Source organism: Protomyctophum bolini, assembly GCF_963924005.1.
Source record: "Protomyctophum bolini genome assembly, chromosome: 6".
Taxonomy (NCBI): Eukaryota; Metazoa; Chordata; class Actinopteri; order Myctophiformes; family Myctophidae; genus Protomyctophum; species Protomyctophum bolini.
This window is the reverse complement of record NC_137867.1, coordinates 29,485,750-29,500,749: the sequence shown is the minus strand read 5'-3', so window position 1 is coordinate 29,500,749 and position 15,000 is coordinate 29,485,750. Positions and strand designations below refer to the sequence as shown.

At 41.5% G+C, this 15,000-nt stretch overlaps 1 protein-coding gene across 7 annotated transcripts in view; it reads left to right on the top strand.

Moving 5' to 3' along the window:
* Positions 1-15,000, top strand: part of arvcfb (ARVCF delta catenin family member b) — a 242,226-nt gene that overhangs the window by 224,617 nt on the left and 2,609 nt on the right. For 6 of the 7 annotated variants that reach the window (XM_080766507.1, XM_080766511.1, XM_080766506.1 and 3 more), the window contains 8 exons: positions 1,444-1,571; positions 3,706-3,856; positions 4,165-4,357; positions 7,071-7,182; positions 7,395-7,482; positions 10,098-10,189; positions 11,662-11,774; positions 14,137-15,000. The exon at positions 14,137-15,000 is cut by the window's right edge and continues 2,609 nt beyond it. In XM_080766507.1, coding sequence (XP_080622633.1) covers positions 1,444-1,571; positions 3,706-3,856; positions 4,165-4,357; positions 7,071-7,182; positions 7,395-7,482; positions 10,098-10,189; positions 11,662-11,763 — 866 coding nt within the window. In that variant the 3' untranslated portion in view covers positions 11,764-11,774; positions 14,137-15,000. The remainder of the gene's footprint in view (positions 1-1,443; positions 1,572-3,705; positions 3,857-4,164; positions 4,358-7,070; positions 7,183-7,394; positions 7,483-10,097; positions 10,190-11,661; positions 11,775-14,136) is intronic. The other variant, XM_080766508.1, reaches the window with a different exon arrangement.

Sequence of the window (15,000 nt, the reverse complement as noted above, 5' to 3'; positions counted from 1 at the left end):
GTTGAAACACTGTTGTCCCTCTCAACAGACTTTATTTTTTATTTATTTATTGTTAAATTGACTGAGCTGTACATTGTGTAACTTTTGATGTTCCATGTGCCTGCTGGCTACAGGTTTGGATGACAATTTGTGAAAGCTTGCTGTGACTTTTACATGTATGTAAATGCTGTTGAAAATTGTCTGTCAGTGAACAGAGCAGCATGAAACAATTGATTTACTTTGAGATGTTCAAAAGTAAAAATATAAATATCCTATTTTCTGTGTTAGCCACATTAACTCTATATACTTGACTGGGGTACCCCAGAGGTCTATTCTAGGCCTGCTAGTATTTCCCTGTACAAAAACATCTCTTTTCTGAAAATAGCCGATCTACAGTACAAGCTCACAACACGTTGCAATGCGTTGCAATACATACTGAGCTTGATATTTTCACCAAATGTTTGCGGCTGCCCTTAGAATAGGAAAAGTCTTAAACAAACACATAAAGATTTTAGTATATGAACAGAGCTTTTATATGTTCAAATTGATTGTGGACACACTGTGTCACAGTGTGCTTGCAGAAGCACTGAAATACGAATGCAATAGTTTTGTTCAAGCCAAAGAAAGAAATCCACAGAGATTTCCCTCAGTGCGAGAGTGGGCTGAGAGCAGTATTATGCTGTGTAGAACGTGAGCAGAGATTCTCTCCAGAGAGGTGAAAGCACGGCTTGCAGATGACCTTCAGCGATGCGAGGGGAGCCCACGTCTTAACATTTCCATTAATTGTAATACCGACTCTATAAATTATTTTTTGATTCATTTTTGTTTCTCTGCTTCTCTGCCTCCCTCTCTCTCTCTCTCTCTCTCTCTCTCTCTATCTATCTAATAACGAATAATCTAATTACGTGTACATCTGAGAGAAGTGTAATCACTGACAGTTGGGGAATATTTTATAGGGCCAGTTAGACAAACCTCCTGTGAGATGTTCTGTTTGTAGTGAAATGCTGCATTTGTTGATAAAAAATGATCCCCAATCATTAATCAACATGTTCTCTCTCTCTCTGTTAATTTTCCACTACCTCTGTCTCTGAAATCGAAAAACCCAAATTCAGTTTTTAAACATTCCGCGCTGTGTGGGGGCACACAAGTCGAACCAAGCTTTCTCGTGTTCCAGACAACACACTCTCACTCTCCCCATGGGGTGAGGAGATAATCTCCAGTTACTGGCACTAGCTTCACAGGCTCTAATTGGCCTGTCTATCTCTCCAAGTGAGCCTAACAGTGTGTGTTTGTGTGTGTGTGTGTGTGTGTGTGTGTGTGTGTGTGTGTGTGTGTGTGTGTGTGTGTGTGTGTGTGTGTGTGTGTGTGTGTGTGTGTGTGTGTGTGTGTGTGTGTGTGTGTGTGTGTGTGTGTGTGTGTGTGTGTGTGTGTGTGTGTGTGATTGCGTATCTTGTTTCCCTGTAGGCTTTGAGCTGCTGTATCAACCCGAGGTGGTGCGTCTCTACCTGTCACTGCTGACAGAAAGCCAGAACTACAACACCCTGGAGGCTGCGGCCGGGGCCCTGCAGAACCTCAGCGCCGGACAGTGGACTGTGAGTTCAGGGGCCAGTGAATGAACGCCAATGTTATACTCGTTTTTGACTTCATGTTTCAATTTTGCTCAATTTGTTTTTAAAGCGTATATTTGCTAGTTTAGTTTAGTTGTTAATTTGTGAAAAAAACCTCTTGGTTTTAGTTTAGTTTTAGTTTTAGTTGGTGTAGTCGAGGGCGAAATTCGAAAAGTGCAGGAACGGAAAAATTGCCGACTTACAAGCTCACGTAGCCAGGTGTCGCATTGTAAGCTTGTATTATTTGTCTTTGAAGAAAAACACTGGATACTGACAAAGACCAAAACTAAGGACATTTTTCTCTATGTTTTAATTAGTTATAACAATACCGTTTCAGTTGTGTACTGCACCTGCGATGTTTACATATGATGCTGTAGGTGGTTCAGTTTAGGTACAAAATGAACACATTGTTGGTTATTTAGGAAAATGAACCTGAAACTCTATAGCCATTTATTCCAATTAGAGCCAGAGAGAATGCATTTGGCTGTTGGCAGCTGTGAATTATTAGTGCGGTTAATTTGTTAGGTGCTAATTTTTGCATTGCACATTACACAGGAATGGTCACTTAGACTTATATGTTTTCATCTGCATTTGAAGCCCTTGAGGACCACTAGCATGCCAGTGCTAGCACAAGCGTCACATTATATTATCACTCATCAGTGTCAGCAATGCTCTGACATTTCCTCGTTCTTGATTATTATTATTTTTGCATTTTTTCAGGCACTTAAATTAATGCAGAAGATACTTTGTCTTGCTCTGTATTTTATCCTTTACGCCAGAGCCATATGGATGCAATTAATTCGAAAGGACAGCGATGAATCTCGCATTCATTGGGTTTTGAGGGATTATTGGACTCTTTTCCGCTGCGGTGTCTTTATTCTTGATGGAAGCTAGTTAGAATGCCAGCCAGGGTGCATGTAGGTCTGGTCTACTCCTTCACACTATTGCATCATGGAGTTGGACATAGCTGCTCATTTCTGCCTTTGAGGATGCTATTTGCTTCTTATCTTCCTAATTCTTTGCTTCTTAGCCACTAGGCCTAGTCAAACTTATTTTCCAAGGCTCTCTGCTTCCACCTACTGGCCGAACTGTTGCATGTCCCATTGCTAATTACATCTCAGGGGGTACCATTGCTCTGCGAAGAAGGACTTTCAAGTCAACGACTTAATGTATTGCATCACAAATGTGAGGAAGAATTCATTGATGTTTAAACTGCAACAAATTACATCACTTGTCCATTAAGGGCCCTGCTGAGCAATATTTTGGATTTGAGGGAAGCCCATAGAGCCGCTGTTACTAGCTGCATCCATGCTGTCTTATGGTTGTGTATACACTGACTGTATGTCTGTCTGTGTTTGCTTGTGTGTGTGCCCATCTCAGAGAACATGTGTATCCATGTCTGGCAGAGTTGGGTGTACAAATACTGCATCAACGTAGTAATGATAATGTAATATTGATATTTTCCAGTGTAGCTGTAGTATTACTTTATTAAAGCAATGAGTCAACGAGCAACAATGAGTCAATGAGCAACAAGTTTCGTGTGTGTGTGTGTGTGTGTGTGTGTGTGTGTGTGTGTGTGTGTGTGTGTGTGTGTGTGTGTGTGTGTGTGTGTGTGTGTGCGTGTGCGTGCGTGCGTATAGTGTGTGTGTGTGTGTCACTCCAATTCATCTTTTGTAGCTGCCTCACCACTTTAATATCCCTCAATAACTTTGCATGTGGAACAATTCTTCACTAAACATCTAATTGGTCCATTGAGCTGCTTATTGGGCAAAAGTACAAGATGACTGATGAAGCATGGTATTGCCAGTTAGTGCATTGATAATATAATCACTAGACCATGTAAGCGTGTGATCTAGTGGGCCGTCACCACGAGGCTGAAAGCCCCTATGCCCCAGACAAAAACCTACACTGTTCTGATACCTCATTAAAAGCTTGTGCACGTAAAAAATCTGATTGGGAAATGTTTCCTGAACTGATTATCAGAGAAAGTCTTTCACAGAATTAGATACCAACACAGCAGTGGTGTGAATTGTTGTGTAGGTGACCACCTAAGCCACTATATGTCATCCACAGATGCCTTAAATGACATGTCATTGATACTCCCAGTTGTCTCTTTCAGTGGTCCAACTACATTCGTGCCACGGTGCGTAAGGAGAAGGGTCTCCCCATCCTGGTGGAGTTGCTGCGCTCCGACTCTGACAAGGTGGTCCGAGCTGTGGCCATCGCACTGCGCAACCTCTCCATTGATCGCCGCAACAAAGACCTGATTGGTACGACCGACAGTGAATGCACTGAACACGTCGCCTGTCATCTTCTCTAATGCCTAATGTTGCTTTCGTTCTTTTATGTATGCAATGATGCTTTATAATACTCCAACAGGACTGATTGACACACGTTGCGGGGATAGACTCTCGTGTGTTACCGGCTGATACCGACAATAAACCACTCCCGACCTACTTACTCTTGGGAGGCATTATCCATTTTGATCTTAGAATTGTAGTTGATGTCTGCTGTTATCCACTACTTGCAACCAATGGAAGAATAATGGAAGATAAATTGTTTTTCATTCAACATGCAGGGAGTTATGCTATGAGGGACTTGGTGACTAATCTACCCAGCGGTCAGCAGCGGCCGGCCAAGAACCTGGAGGAGGACACAGTGGTAGCTATCCTCAACACCATCCATGAGATTGTCACTGACAGCTCAGAGAACGCTCGCTCCCTCATCCAGGCCCAAGCCATCGAGAAGCTGGTGGCTATCAACAGAACGAGGTAGGGAAGGGGCCAGACATGAAAGGTACTGAGATATCGTCAGATGGCATAATTATCAGAGCTCTATCAGTCAAGATGTATAATGGTGTGTTGAAGAGCTTAGGGTAAGAGAAGAATAAATTATTAATTATATATGCTAATGCTTTTTAAATTTAGATATGGGCCTTTTCTGCCTTTATTTGATAGTGTACAGTCAGCTGACAGGAAATTGGCATAGAGACGGGGAGTGACACGCAGCAAAGGCTGTCGGGATCGGGAGTCCAACCCGTGACTACTATTAGCATTGCCAGGCCATATGCTAATACTTGAGCACTCACTGTGCATGTTTAGTGGACCACTGAATGAAGTGGCTTGTGAACGTGTCTTTATGTTGATTTTATTGTGTTAGCTGGCATCAAAACAGGGATTAAATGAACATTGGTTGACCAGATTGCATCACAAACATTACATTCATGTTCATTTTAAATCAGTCCATGGCTCCATAAAGTATATATACTGTATCACAGGCATTTTACGTGAACATTGTTTTACCTTGAATGCAATTAGCCCCTATATATTTAACATGCACAGAGCACATTAAACTGGCCGTTTAATGGGCTACGCTGTGGGTTACAGCGTACGCATGGCTTCACAGCCCACCACCTGTTCATTTAGATTGTTAAAACTGACAGGCAGGTGCTTACACTACACAGTAAAATACTCATTCAGTTTAATCCTAATTTAAGCAGCTTTACAAGATAGAGCATTTGACGCAGAAAGGTCAAGGTTCAAGGTTCAAGTTTATTTAGTGTCCCCGAAGGGCAAATTGGGTTGCAGCATAGACAGTACATTAAACAAAGAATGAAACAGTACAAACAAACAAACAGTTCACATAGCGGATACCAGAGTACAGAGGTGCACACAACCATTAAAGTGCAGGCGTTTAAAGTGCTATGCGATAGGTCATAAAAGTGCGTGTGCATAGACATAGGCACGAGATAATACAGTAAAAAGTGAAAGTGCACATCATAAGGTTATATCCTCGGGACAAAGGAATGTTTGGGCCTGTTTTTTGTGGCACATGGGGCTCGCAAGCGAAGGCCGGATGGGAGAAGGATGTACTCGCCGTATAGTGGGTGAGCAGCATCAGATCGGATACACAGAGCTTTGTTAAGTACCTGTTTCTTAAAGATCTGGTCTAGGCCGTTCATTTGTGAGCCAATGATTTTTGAGGCCACTTTTACAATTCTCCCTAGGGAATTTTTGTCTCTGATGCAGAGATTACCATACCAACAGATAATGGAGAAAGAAATGACGGACTCAATGTAGGCACTGTAAAACAGTTTCATCAGAGTCTTGTCGACATTGAACTTAGCCAATTTCCTTAGGCAGTACAGGCGTTGTTGACCTTTTTTATGCATCACATCAGTATTTAGGTTGAATTTCAGTTTGTCATCAATAATTGTGCCTAGATACTTGTAGCTGGGTACAATATCTACAGTCTGTCCGTTGACAACACTCTTCTGGGGGGATTGTGGGGAACGTCTAAAATCTATGCATAGCTCTTTTGTTTTAGAAACATTAAGCTGCAAGAAGGCGTTGTCACACCAGGATAGAAAGTCGTCTACCACTTGCCCGTGACAGTTCTCATCATTGTCAAGCAGGCTGACGATGACCGAGTCGTCAGCGTATTTAATGATGAATCTATTTTGGAAATGGCTAACACAATCGTTGGTATAAAGAATGTAAAGAAAGGCAGATAAAACACAACCCTGGGGAGAGCCAGTAGAAGCTAGACAGTATTTCATTAACCCTTACACGTTGAGATCTGTTGGTTAAGAAGTCAAGAATCCAGCCCACCGGACAAGGATCTACACCAAAGGAGTTAACCAGTTTATCAACCAAGACATGGGGCTGTATGGTATTAAATGCTGAGGAAAAATCAATAAAGAGCAGCCTAGCATGGGTTTTACTACCTTCAAGGTGTTTGTGCAGGAGATTCAATAAGGTGGCAAGTGCATCTTGAACACCCCTTCCAGCCCTATACGCAGACTGGAGGGGGTCCAGTAAGCGCTCAGTTTTTGCCACGAGCTCGGACTTGATTAGTTTTTCAAATTGTTTCATGATCAGGGAAGTTAGAGCAACAGGCCTGAAATCATTGAGCGTTTGGGTCAACATTACACGGTGCCTTTAAATGCAACATGCGCTGATCTGTTGTATGTTTTCACAGCATTTGCATATGGTTCCTTGTGACCATGCTATAGGATGACTTTAGTTATAATTTAAGATCAAGAGCACTCTTCAAAAGCTTCATCCTTTGGCATCCAAATTATTGATCATATGAAGAACTGCTTTCGTTGGCACGGATACACATACTTCAGTTAAGACCAATCGCTGTGTTTTCCCTTGCCCTTTCCAAGATTGCCTTCCCTTTTGAAGTGAGAGCACTCCCCTGTGTAATTAACACCAGTGGCTCAGAGGTAGCTAATGAAAGGAAATGTGTGTTTGTCTGGCTGTGAATTAAAAGAAAGACCCCAGGGCCACTCAGGGATTCCATGTCGCTAGAATAAAGAGATTGATTGGAGTGGGAACCGGCTAGCTATTACTGCCAGCCAGCCAACTGTCACTTTTCAGAGGCTCAGAGTTTAATTGCTCTGGTTATTCTCTTGTTTATTTACCTTCCATACTTTCTTTCTTGGTGTTTCTTGATGTGTCTCTCTTTCTCCTCTCTCAGCCAATCAGCACGTGAAACAAAGGCTGCATCCCATGTGTTGCAAACCGTGTGGAGCTACAAAGACCTAAGGAACGCCCTGACCAAGGACGGATGGAACAAGAGCCACTTCCAGGTACCACCACTCTATGTGAAGGAATGGAGCCATAACAGACAGCATAGCGTCATGAATGTGTTCCTTCATTTCAGGCTTTTCATTTATACCCTTATCTAAAGCCTACTGTGACAGGTAACTCTTGTGATGAAATGATTGAACAGGAAGGGAATAAGGACACAGTACATCGCTAACTGCTCTCACCATGCTCCCTCACTGCCCTCTCCATTTAGCCCACAGTAACAACCACACCTAAAGCAACTAAGAATGGCAAGCCAGGCTATGATGACACAACTCTGCCCCTGATGGAGAAGAATCAAGGTTAGTCAGCCGCAGCAAGTGAGCTTGGATACTCACTGTGCTCTCTTGATGACACCAGGGCTCTGTGTGTGTGTGTGTGTGTGTGTGTGTGTGTGTGTGTGTGTGTGTGTGTGTGTGTGTGTGTGTGTGTGTGTGTGTGTGTGTGTGTGTGTGTGTGTGTGTGTGTGTGTGTGTGTGTGTGTGTGTGTGTGTGTGTGTGTGTGTGTGTGTGTGTGTGTGTGTGTGTGTGCGCGCGTGCATTTCAGACCCTAGTCAAATACTATTTGTTTATATGTTACATTATGACCAGATTCCTTGAACTGTTCTTAGGTTCAAACTCAAATATAATTTAACATAGGTTGTGTATACTGTATGTCTGCACGTGCGTACCCATGTGTGTACGTATGTGAAGGTCAGACTAGTAAGTTGAGGTGGTATTGTACTGTATGTATGTTGATTTTCTGTTGCTTTCATCGACTGTGTGGTGAACACGATGTCCCCAAACTGGCTGACTCGAGAAGAGAGTGGATTGCATCTTTGATCTGGATCAAAACTTTTGTAATGAGTGTTGGGTTTCACTTAGAATATAGAAATACATGTAAAGAACGGATATTCCATTCATACTGGTGTACTTCCATGTCAAACAAGCAAGAGCAATTAATCGATCCACTGGGCCCTGGCCTCCACGATATGTTTTGTTCAGTATGAATATGTTATGGTGTCCATAGCAACAAGCTTCATCAGGTCCTCCAGCAAAGAAGGAAAGAAGGTGACTGTGTGGCTGCTCACGACCTATCTATACCTTTATATCTATGGCTTGTGTTGTGCCTGTAAAGGACAAGACTAACCTAAATGTAATGGAAAACCCTAGAAAATGCTTTATCCACCCTGATTACAGTATTAATAAACAATGAATAGGCCTATTCCAAAAATCCAGAGAAGAAAGAGAATGAATTAGGAGGAGTCGAGGAGATGAGGTACAAGGTTTAACAGAAGCGGTGTAACATAATTACATTGGCCCATCTAACACCAAGCATCATTATCAAAAGAGGAGTCGATAGGCATATCAGCATTTTAATCCTTCCAGTTTTTGCCCCTTTGACTTTTTCTCTATTTTTGCCAGCATGCATACACATGAACCGTGGCTCTCGTCCCTGCCCACTTTTCAACATGCATTATTCAAGCATTGGATGAGAAATCATTGGCCTGAAAAGCAGCAGCGTTTTGGCAGTGACTCAGTTTGTGGTGTGTGTGCTGCTGCTTTTCTACAAATAGCATATGAATGCTTTTCAGGCTCCAGGAAATGTGGCAGCGGTGATATGATACCTATGGATGAGCTCGGTCCAGGTAAGAGGAGCAGTTTGCATGACCCAATCCTTAGCCAATCAGGATGTAGATCTCTCTCTCACACACCTTTGGTTGTCCCTTCTGGTCCTGGGGACCTTGACTACTTCAGGATTTCTATCCTTACCTGCTGTGTCCCAGACTCCCAGGTATAAATGAGTCCCTAATTAGAAGACTAGAATGGAAACCCAGCAGTACTCTAAACCCCACTTCTTTTTATGCCTTTCCTTTCCCAGCTGTTCACCATTACCAATACGTATTTCTCCCCTCTTCAAACTAGCAGAAATTCCTTCTATAATCTTTTAAAATTGCAACGATTTACTTTCAAACAAGACAGTCTTTTGATGCTGTATGCAAGACCCCTCTTTTGACAAGATGTTGGTACAAAACTGGGCCTTCGTTAGAGCTTGGAACACCAGAACATGTGGGGGCGGCTCTCTGGTTTAATAATGAATAATAAATACATGCATAAAGTATCAAAGAGGAGTATGAGGTTTTTGCCCTGATTATTTCATTGATTCATCTTCTGTAAAAAATGAAATAATGGATTATAATGGAGGACCATGAGAGAAGCAGTTTCGCTTGAAGTGAAACTCTACTTTTAACGACCTTTGGGTCCTAGAGACTTTGGTGTGTATTTTAAAAGAAAATCTAAAAGAAGCGCTGTTTTCTTCAGTCAGGATTGTTACTTTTCAGTGCTAACAGCTGTTCGTCTGATACAGCCATTTACATGGCACAACTGGGTGGATAAAGTGTCTTCCAATCTTTCCAATCTCTTTGCTGAGTGTTCCTCTTACTAGCCACAGTAGATGGATGTGGGTGCACATGTGCGTGCGTGCGTGTGCGTGTGCATGCGCGTGTGTGTGTGTGTGTGTGTGTGTGTGTGTGTGTGTGTGTGTGTGTGTGTGTGTGTGAGCGGGCAGGTGTGTGCACATGCGTGAGACAGAGCACACATTTTTGCACAGAAGAGGTCACTTTGCTGGTGCATTTCATGGTTTGTAGCCCTCTTGCTCTACTGTAGGTGCCAGATGGATGCTGGGAATTTTGCCATGAGACAACATAGAATACAATGAAAGACCCAAAGTATGAAGTCAGTTTAGTCAAATCTTCTAGACCTGATGCTGTAAATCCCTCATGCGTTGCACTTCGTACAGGGTAAAGCGAATGCTTTATAGAAGTATTTCTCCAGTTTTTATTCCAACCCAAGAAGTGGAGGCGGTGGGTTGGCTGCAGTCTGGGGTTGGCTGTCATGTCACTGTAATAAGCACCTGGTTGTTCTCTGACCTCATTAGACGGCTACTCCACCATCGACCAGAGAGACAAAGACTGCAAGTACACGACGGTTGACAGCACAGTGGACCTGACAGAAAGAGAGCCATTAAAGGTATGTGGTCAGACATCACATGCACACATGTGCACACCGCACACATATACAGCACAAGGACTGAAAGAAAGAAAGTTAATAGCTAGCAGTCTCTGGACTCCGAAGTCCTTCTGGTACTTTGAATTCATACACGCATGGACAGTTGCAGCATAGACGGACACGTCAAGCCTTCCTCAGCATATCAAAGTACATGAACCGAGAAAGGTAATAATATATCAAATATTAGAGCTTGTTAACGTGTAATTGTCTGTTTTTCAGTCTTTCCCAAACACTACTATAGCTCCAAATATCTCTCTCTCTCTCTCTCTCTCTCTCTCTCTCTATCTATATGTCCTTTCTTGTTTCTCTCCACAATGTAAAACCATTGTCCCATTTATTTACAGTGGGCCTCATTACAAAGCCTTAATTACCTTGAGCCTTTAAAGAGCCACAATGTTCTCCTGCGCTTTTTAATGTCAGTGCCTCTGAGGCATTTGAGGCAGTCTCTGTGCCTCAAAGCGGCCAGATAATTGACTGTAAGCTTTTTGTGGTTGGGGAAGTAATTAATCTGAAGCTGATTAAAAGCATTGAAGCCGAGCTCGTAACAGAAAACCTAGCATAGCTGCTGGAGAAATAGCTGCATTGTCAAGTAGCTCTCTGCCTGTCTGACAGTTTTCAAGGCCAGTCATCTAAATGGTGGACAGCACTCAAACAGAGTGTGTCGCAGGATAATGTCTGCAGAGAAATTGTTTATGGTCAGTGAAAGGAGGTTGATATGTATAATGTTATATTAAAGATGGTGTGCCGAGATTTTTTTTTCCCTGGTGAAAAACCATCAAAACTGGAAGAAAATACATAAATCACAGCACTCCAACTTTAATGAATATCAGAAGACATCTAAATATTTACTAGAGAAGATTTGAAAGTCACTGTATTTCTCATACAGTCAATACAGTTCCTGTTATTTATGCTTTTATTTGCTTTATACCAGACTGCGTCACGTGACTCTATTCAGACCCTACTAATAAACTTCTATAAATTCCTTTGCAACTTGCAAGTGACTTTCAGAGATTACACTATAGTTTGAGGATACAGTATGAGCTATACAGATGTTAAATCCTGTAACATGTCCAATGGAATTGTCCACAAGAATCAAAGTATAAAGTTTGACTTCAAAATGTTCACTCAAAATGTTCAGTCCACCCTGTCTGTTTTTAGATTGTCTTCTAAATCTACTGTGTCTCTCTACACACCCGCAGATCTGTTGCACTTTCTTTGAATGCAACCTGGCTGCAGAAAAACGCTTTCCCCGCCTTTTTGATTTGCATGTATCGGTTTTCTGGTTGACAATCACTATTCTGATGTTTTGTTTGGCAAGGAACTAACACTGGCCTCTCCGATCCCGTTTGTGTGTTGATGGAATTTATTGACCTTTTTCCTTTTTCTTTTGCTCTTTGTTTGTGTGTTTGTTTTAACTCCTCCCTTGGCCACAGAATGACACAAATAGGAAACACTATATCAGGAGCAACAGGCCTGCAGTCAGTCTGGTGGATGCTTGTGAAGTCAAGCCCCAGCCTGTTGACTCCTGGGTCTAAATGCATGCATGGTAGGTCTGAGATAATAAAACACTCCTCCACCATCACCACCATTACATCTGGTCCTGGTCGTAGCATCACCTCTGTTCATCCTCTGTTTGTGTTAGTTAGTTTGATTGTTTGTTTGTTTGTTTGTTTGTTTGTTTGTTTGTTTGTCTTTCCCCCTGTTTCACCCTTGCACTGCTGTCACCCGCCTGCTCAGATTAGAAAATAACAAAACTTTTTAAATGTTAATAAAAATGTTTTTTTTGTATGTGGGGTTTGATAAGGAAAAGGATACGCCTGCACACTGATTATCTGCTTGGTACATGAGTTCATTATTTAATAAAGGCAACGTTTCGGTCCCTTCCTCAGGCATCGCCATCTATATGTTTTATGTGGGGTTTAGAATTTTAAACATGGAATATGGGAGCTACAACACTGAATAGCCTATAGAAGACACTGTCGAGTGTCATTGACACAAATGATTGCAGTGTTTCTGTGTGTGTGTTCACTCACTCCAAATAACTAGCAATTGGAAAGCCATGCAATTGGCCAAAATGCTTCTCCAAAGCCTAATGGGTCTTTTACCATCATAGTCATTCAATGAACAGGAAAAACCTATCTAGGATACTAGGGTACTATACAGGGTAGATATGACAAATAAGGGCCGATCCGATACAGTATCAGGACATCTCTAATACGCACGCATGCACACACTTCACACACTTCACACACACACACTTCACACACAGTATACTCCTTATCAATATTCATCACACTTAGTTATTCCCAGGGGTAGAGAGATCAAGCTCCTTTAGATATATAATGGAGATGAAGATGCACTCTCATACACAAATACACACGCATCCAAGCATGTGGATTGTGGACACATCGACAGAAGCAATCAATTTGTATGAAGCTATGAAAATGTAAGGGAAGATAAATTTACCTCAACTCAGTTCACCTGCTGTTCTTATTCAAATTAGTTTATCAACCTGTCAAAGCTGATATAAATATTTCATATCAATTCAGTGTGAGTCATACCTCATTTTTCAATGTCGATTTGAGCTAATATTAGCCCGTCATATACATTTGTAGTATAGATTAAGAAGTAGAAGCTACATTGAAATAGGGTATTTTCTTTCTTTTCTTTTTGAATAGTGATCAACTACATTAAATGTATTCACTGTCCGTTGTATTCACACTGACTGGTGCAAGGCCTGTAGCTACTATAATGAAGCTTCTATAGTTCACATCATAATTAAAATACATTTGGCTGCATAGGTGTTACTACTATACTATAGGTAGCTGGGCCTCCTGTCACTCATGCTAGTAGTTCATAGCTTCTTTCCCTTGTCATCTCAGTCATCAGACCAGTGGTTCCCAAACATTTTAGCTCGAGACCCAAAAAAGAAATTAGACGTTTGCCCGGGACTAGTGAAAATAGCAGATCTGCGTGTAGCCTAGATCCGCTATTTTCACTACTACTATTTGTTTTCTAATTAATGAATTTTATTTTATTTCTTCATGAAATTACTGAAAAAACCATTTAATTTGAATTGATTGTTTTTTTTAAAAACCCACAAACCCAGTGTTTGGGAAACGGTGTCATCCAGGGTTGATTCTGAACCGTTGTGTTGCCTTCTCATATCGCAGTAGGATTCTGAACCGTTGTGTTGCCTGCTCATATCGCAGAACCCATCTTGTATGTTCTTGAATCGTTTGTGAGATGAATTGTGATCGCCATATGGCGCTAATGTTAAGAATTAATGAGATAATAAAAGTTAATCGACTTGAAAAGTGATGAAAAGTATGCTTATCAGGTGAGTACCCGGTAGCTTTGAAAATGAAAACGGTGCGCTTCATTTAACGCTGCTACGATATTGACTGCTACTATTCAAACGTGCACCTTATCATAATCATAATACGGATATCATGTCAAGCATAATAAGCTTCGGTTTTTTGCTGCCCTTTGCCTCTACTTGCCTTGTGAAGTGATGTGTTTGAACTAAGTATGTGTGGTTGTCGACTGCCAAAGTGCTGCCGTAGCGTGCCGTTGGTTGTTCATGTTGAGTTGAAGAGCTTGATTCCAAAATGAAGTATCCACCATATTGAACATTCTCACTGAGAAGTGGATGTGTAGACATTCTGGAACCAACTCTGTTTGTCAGTCAGTATACTGTAAATGTACTATAGGTGATTCTTCTGCACTGTAAAATGTTAATTAATTTATCCATTTGTAACACTGAGAGTGCAAAAATGTAACCGAATGGACCCGTCCCTTACAGGTTTATATACATTGTTTACACTTTCTGAGTTGAATTAACAGAGTATATTACTGTGTAGTATTGTTGTCTTTAACACCTGCTCTGTACTGTCCCTGTGCTCCAGGCTTAATTTAACGACAGCACCACATCCCAAACTAGAGGAGGATCTCACATCACCACTGCCATTACATACAGCACGAAGCTCATCTCGTGGGTTGACTTGTCTGTGGACTTTGTAAAGGAAAAAAAAGAATAAATAGACAGCGAAAGAATAACCACAGTGACATTCAAGCGAGCTGGCATTCTCATTGCTTTTCAGTGAAATTTTGAAATGATCAAAAACCATGAAAGTGACTAGTTCTACTACTTCTCATATCTACATTCCGACTGGACGTGGCGTGACGTTATAGGAGCGTGGACTCTCGTTGAGCTGCTGGTGACTTGGAAGGTGACAGAGGAGGCGGTCAGTGATGGCTGACATGATGAGATTGGACAACAGAAGGTGAAGACATGGAGCACGAAGGAAAATTGAGCTGGAAAGAAGCAGGTGATGGGAGACATGTAAAATGATGACATTTCTTTCTGCCAAACCTTTTTTTCTTTTTTTTCTTTTAATTTGAAAAGGTTTTTGCTGTTTGTTTCTGCTGTCTTGAGGCATCAACATAATGTCTAAAGTAGTTTTATTCTTTATTCTGCTTTTTTAATATTACTGATGTTTTTTCTTTTTTTACTTTTGTTTTTTTTTACTTAGTGAAGAAAGGATTTGTGTATCTTGAGGGCTAAAGAATGTTGGTCATTTTGATCAGAGATTGGTGATTGAGAGGAAGACAGAGACAGAAAGATAGATAGAAAGAGAGAGACGGAGACAGATGGGGAGAGAGGGTGAGGAGAGAACGTGCACAGTAGATAGAGTCGTAGCATATATACAAGTAGAAACATGCATTTACACCAGACTGTTCTGATAGACAAAATACATCCTTTGGTTCAC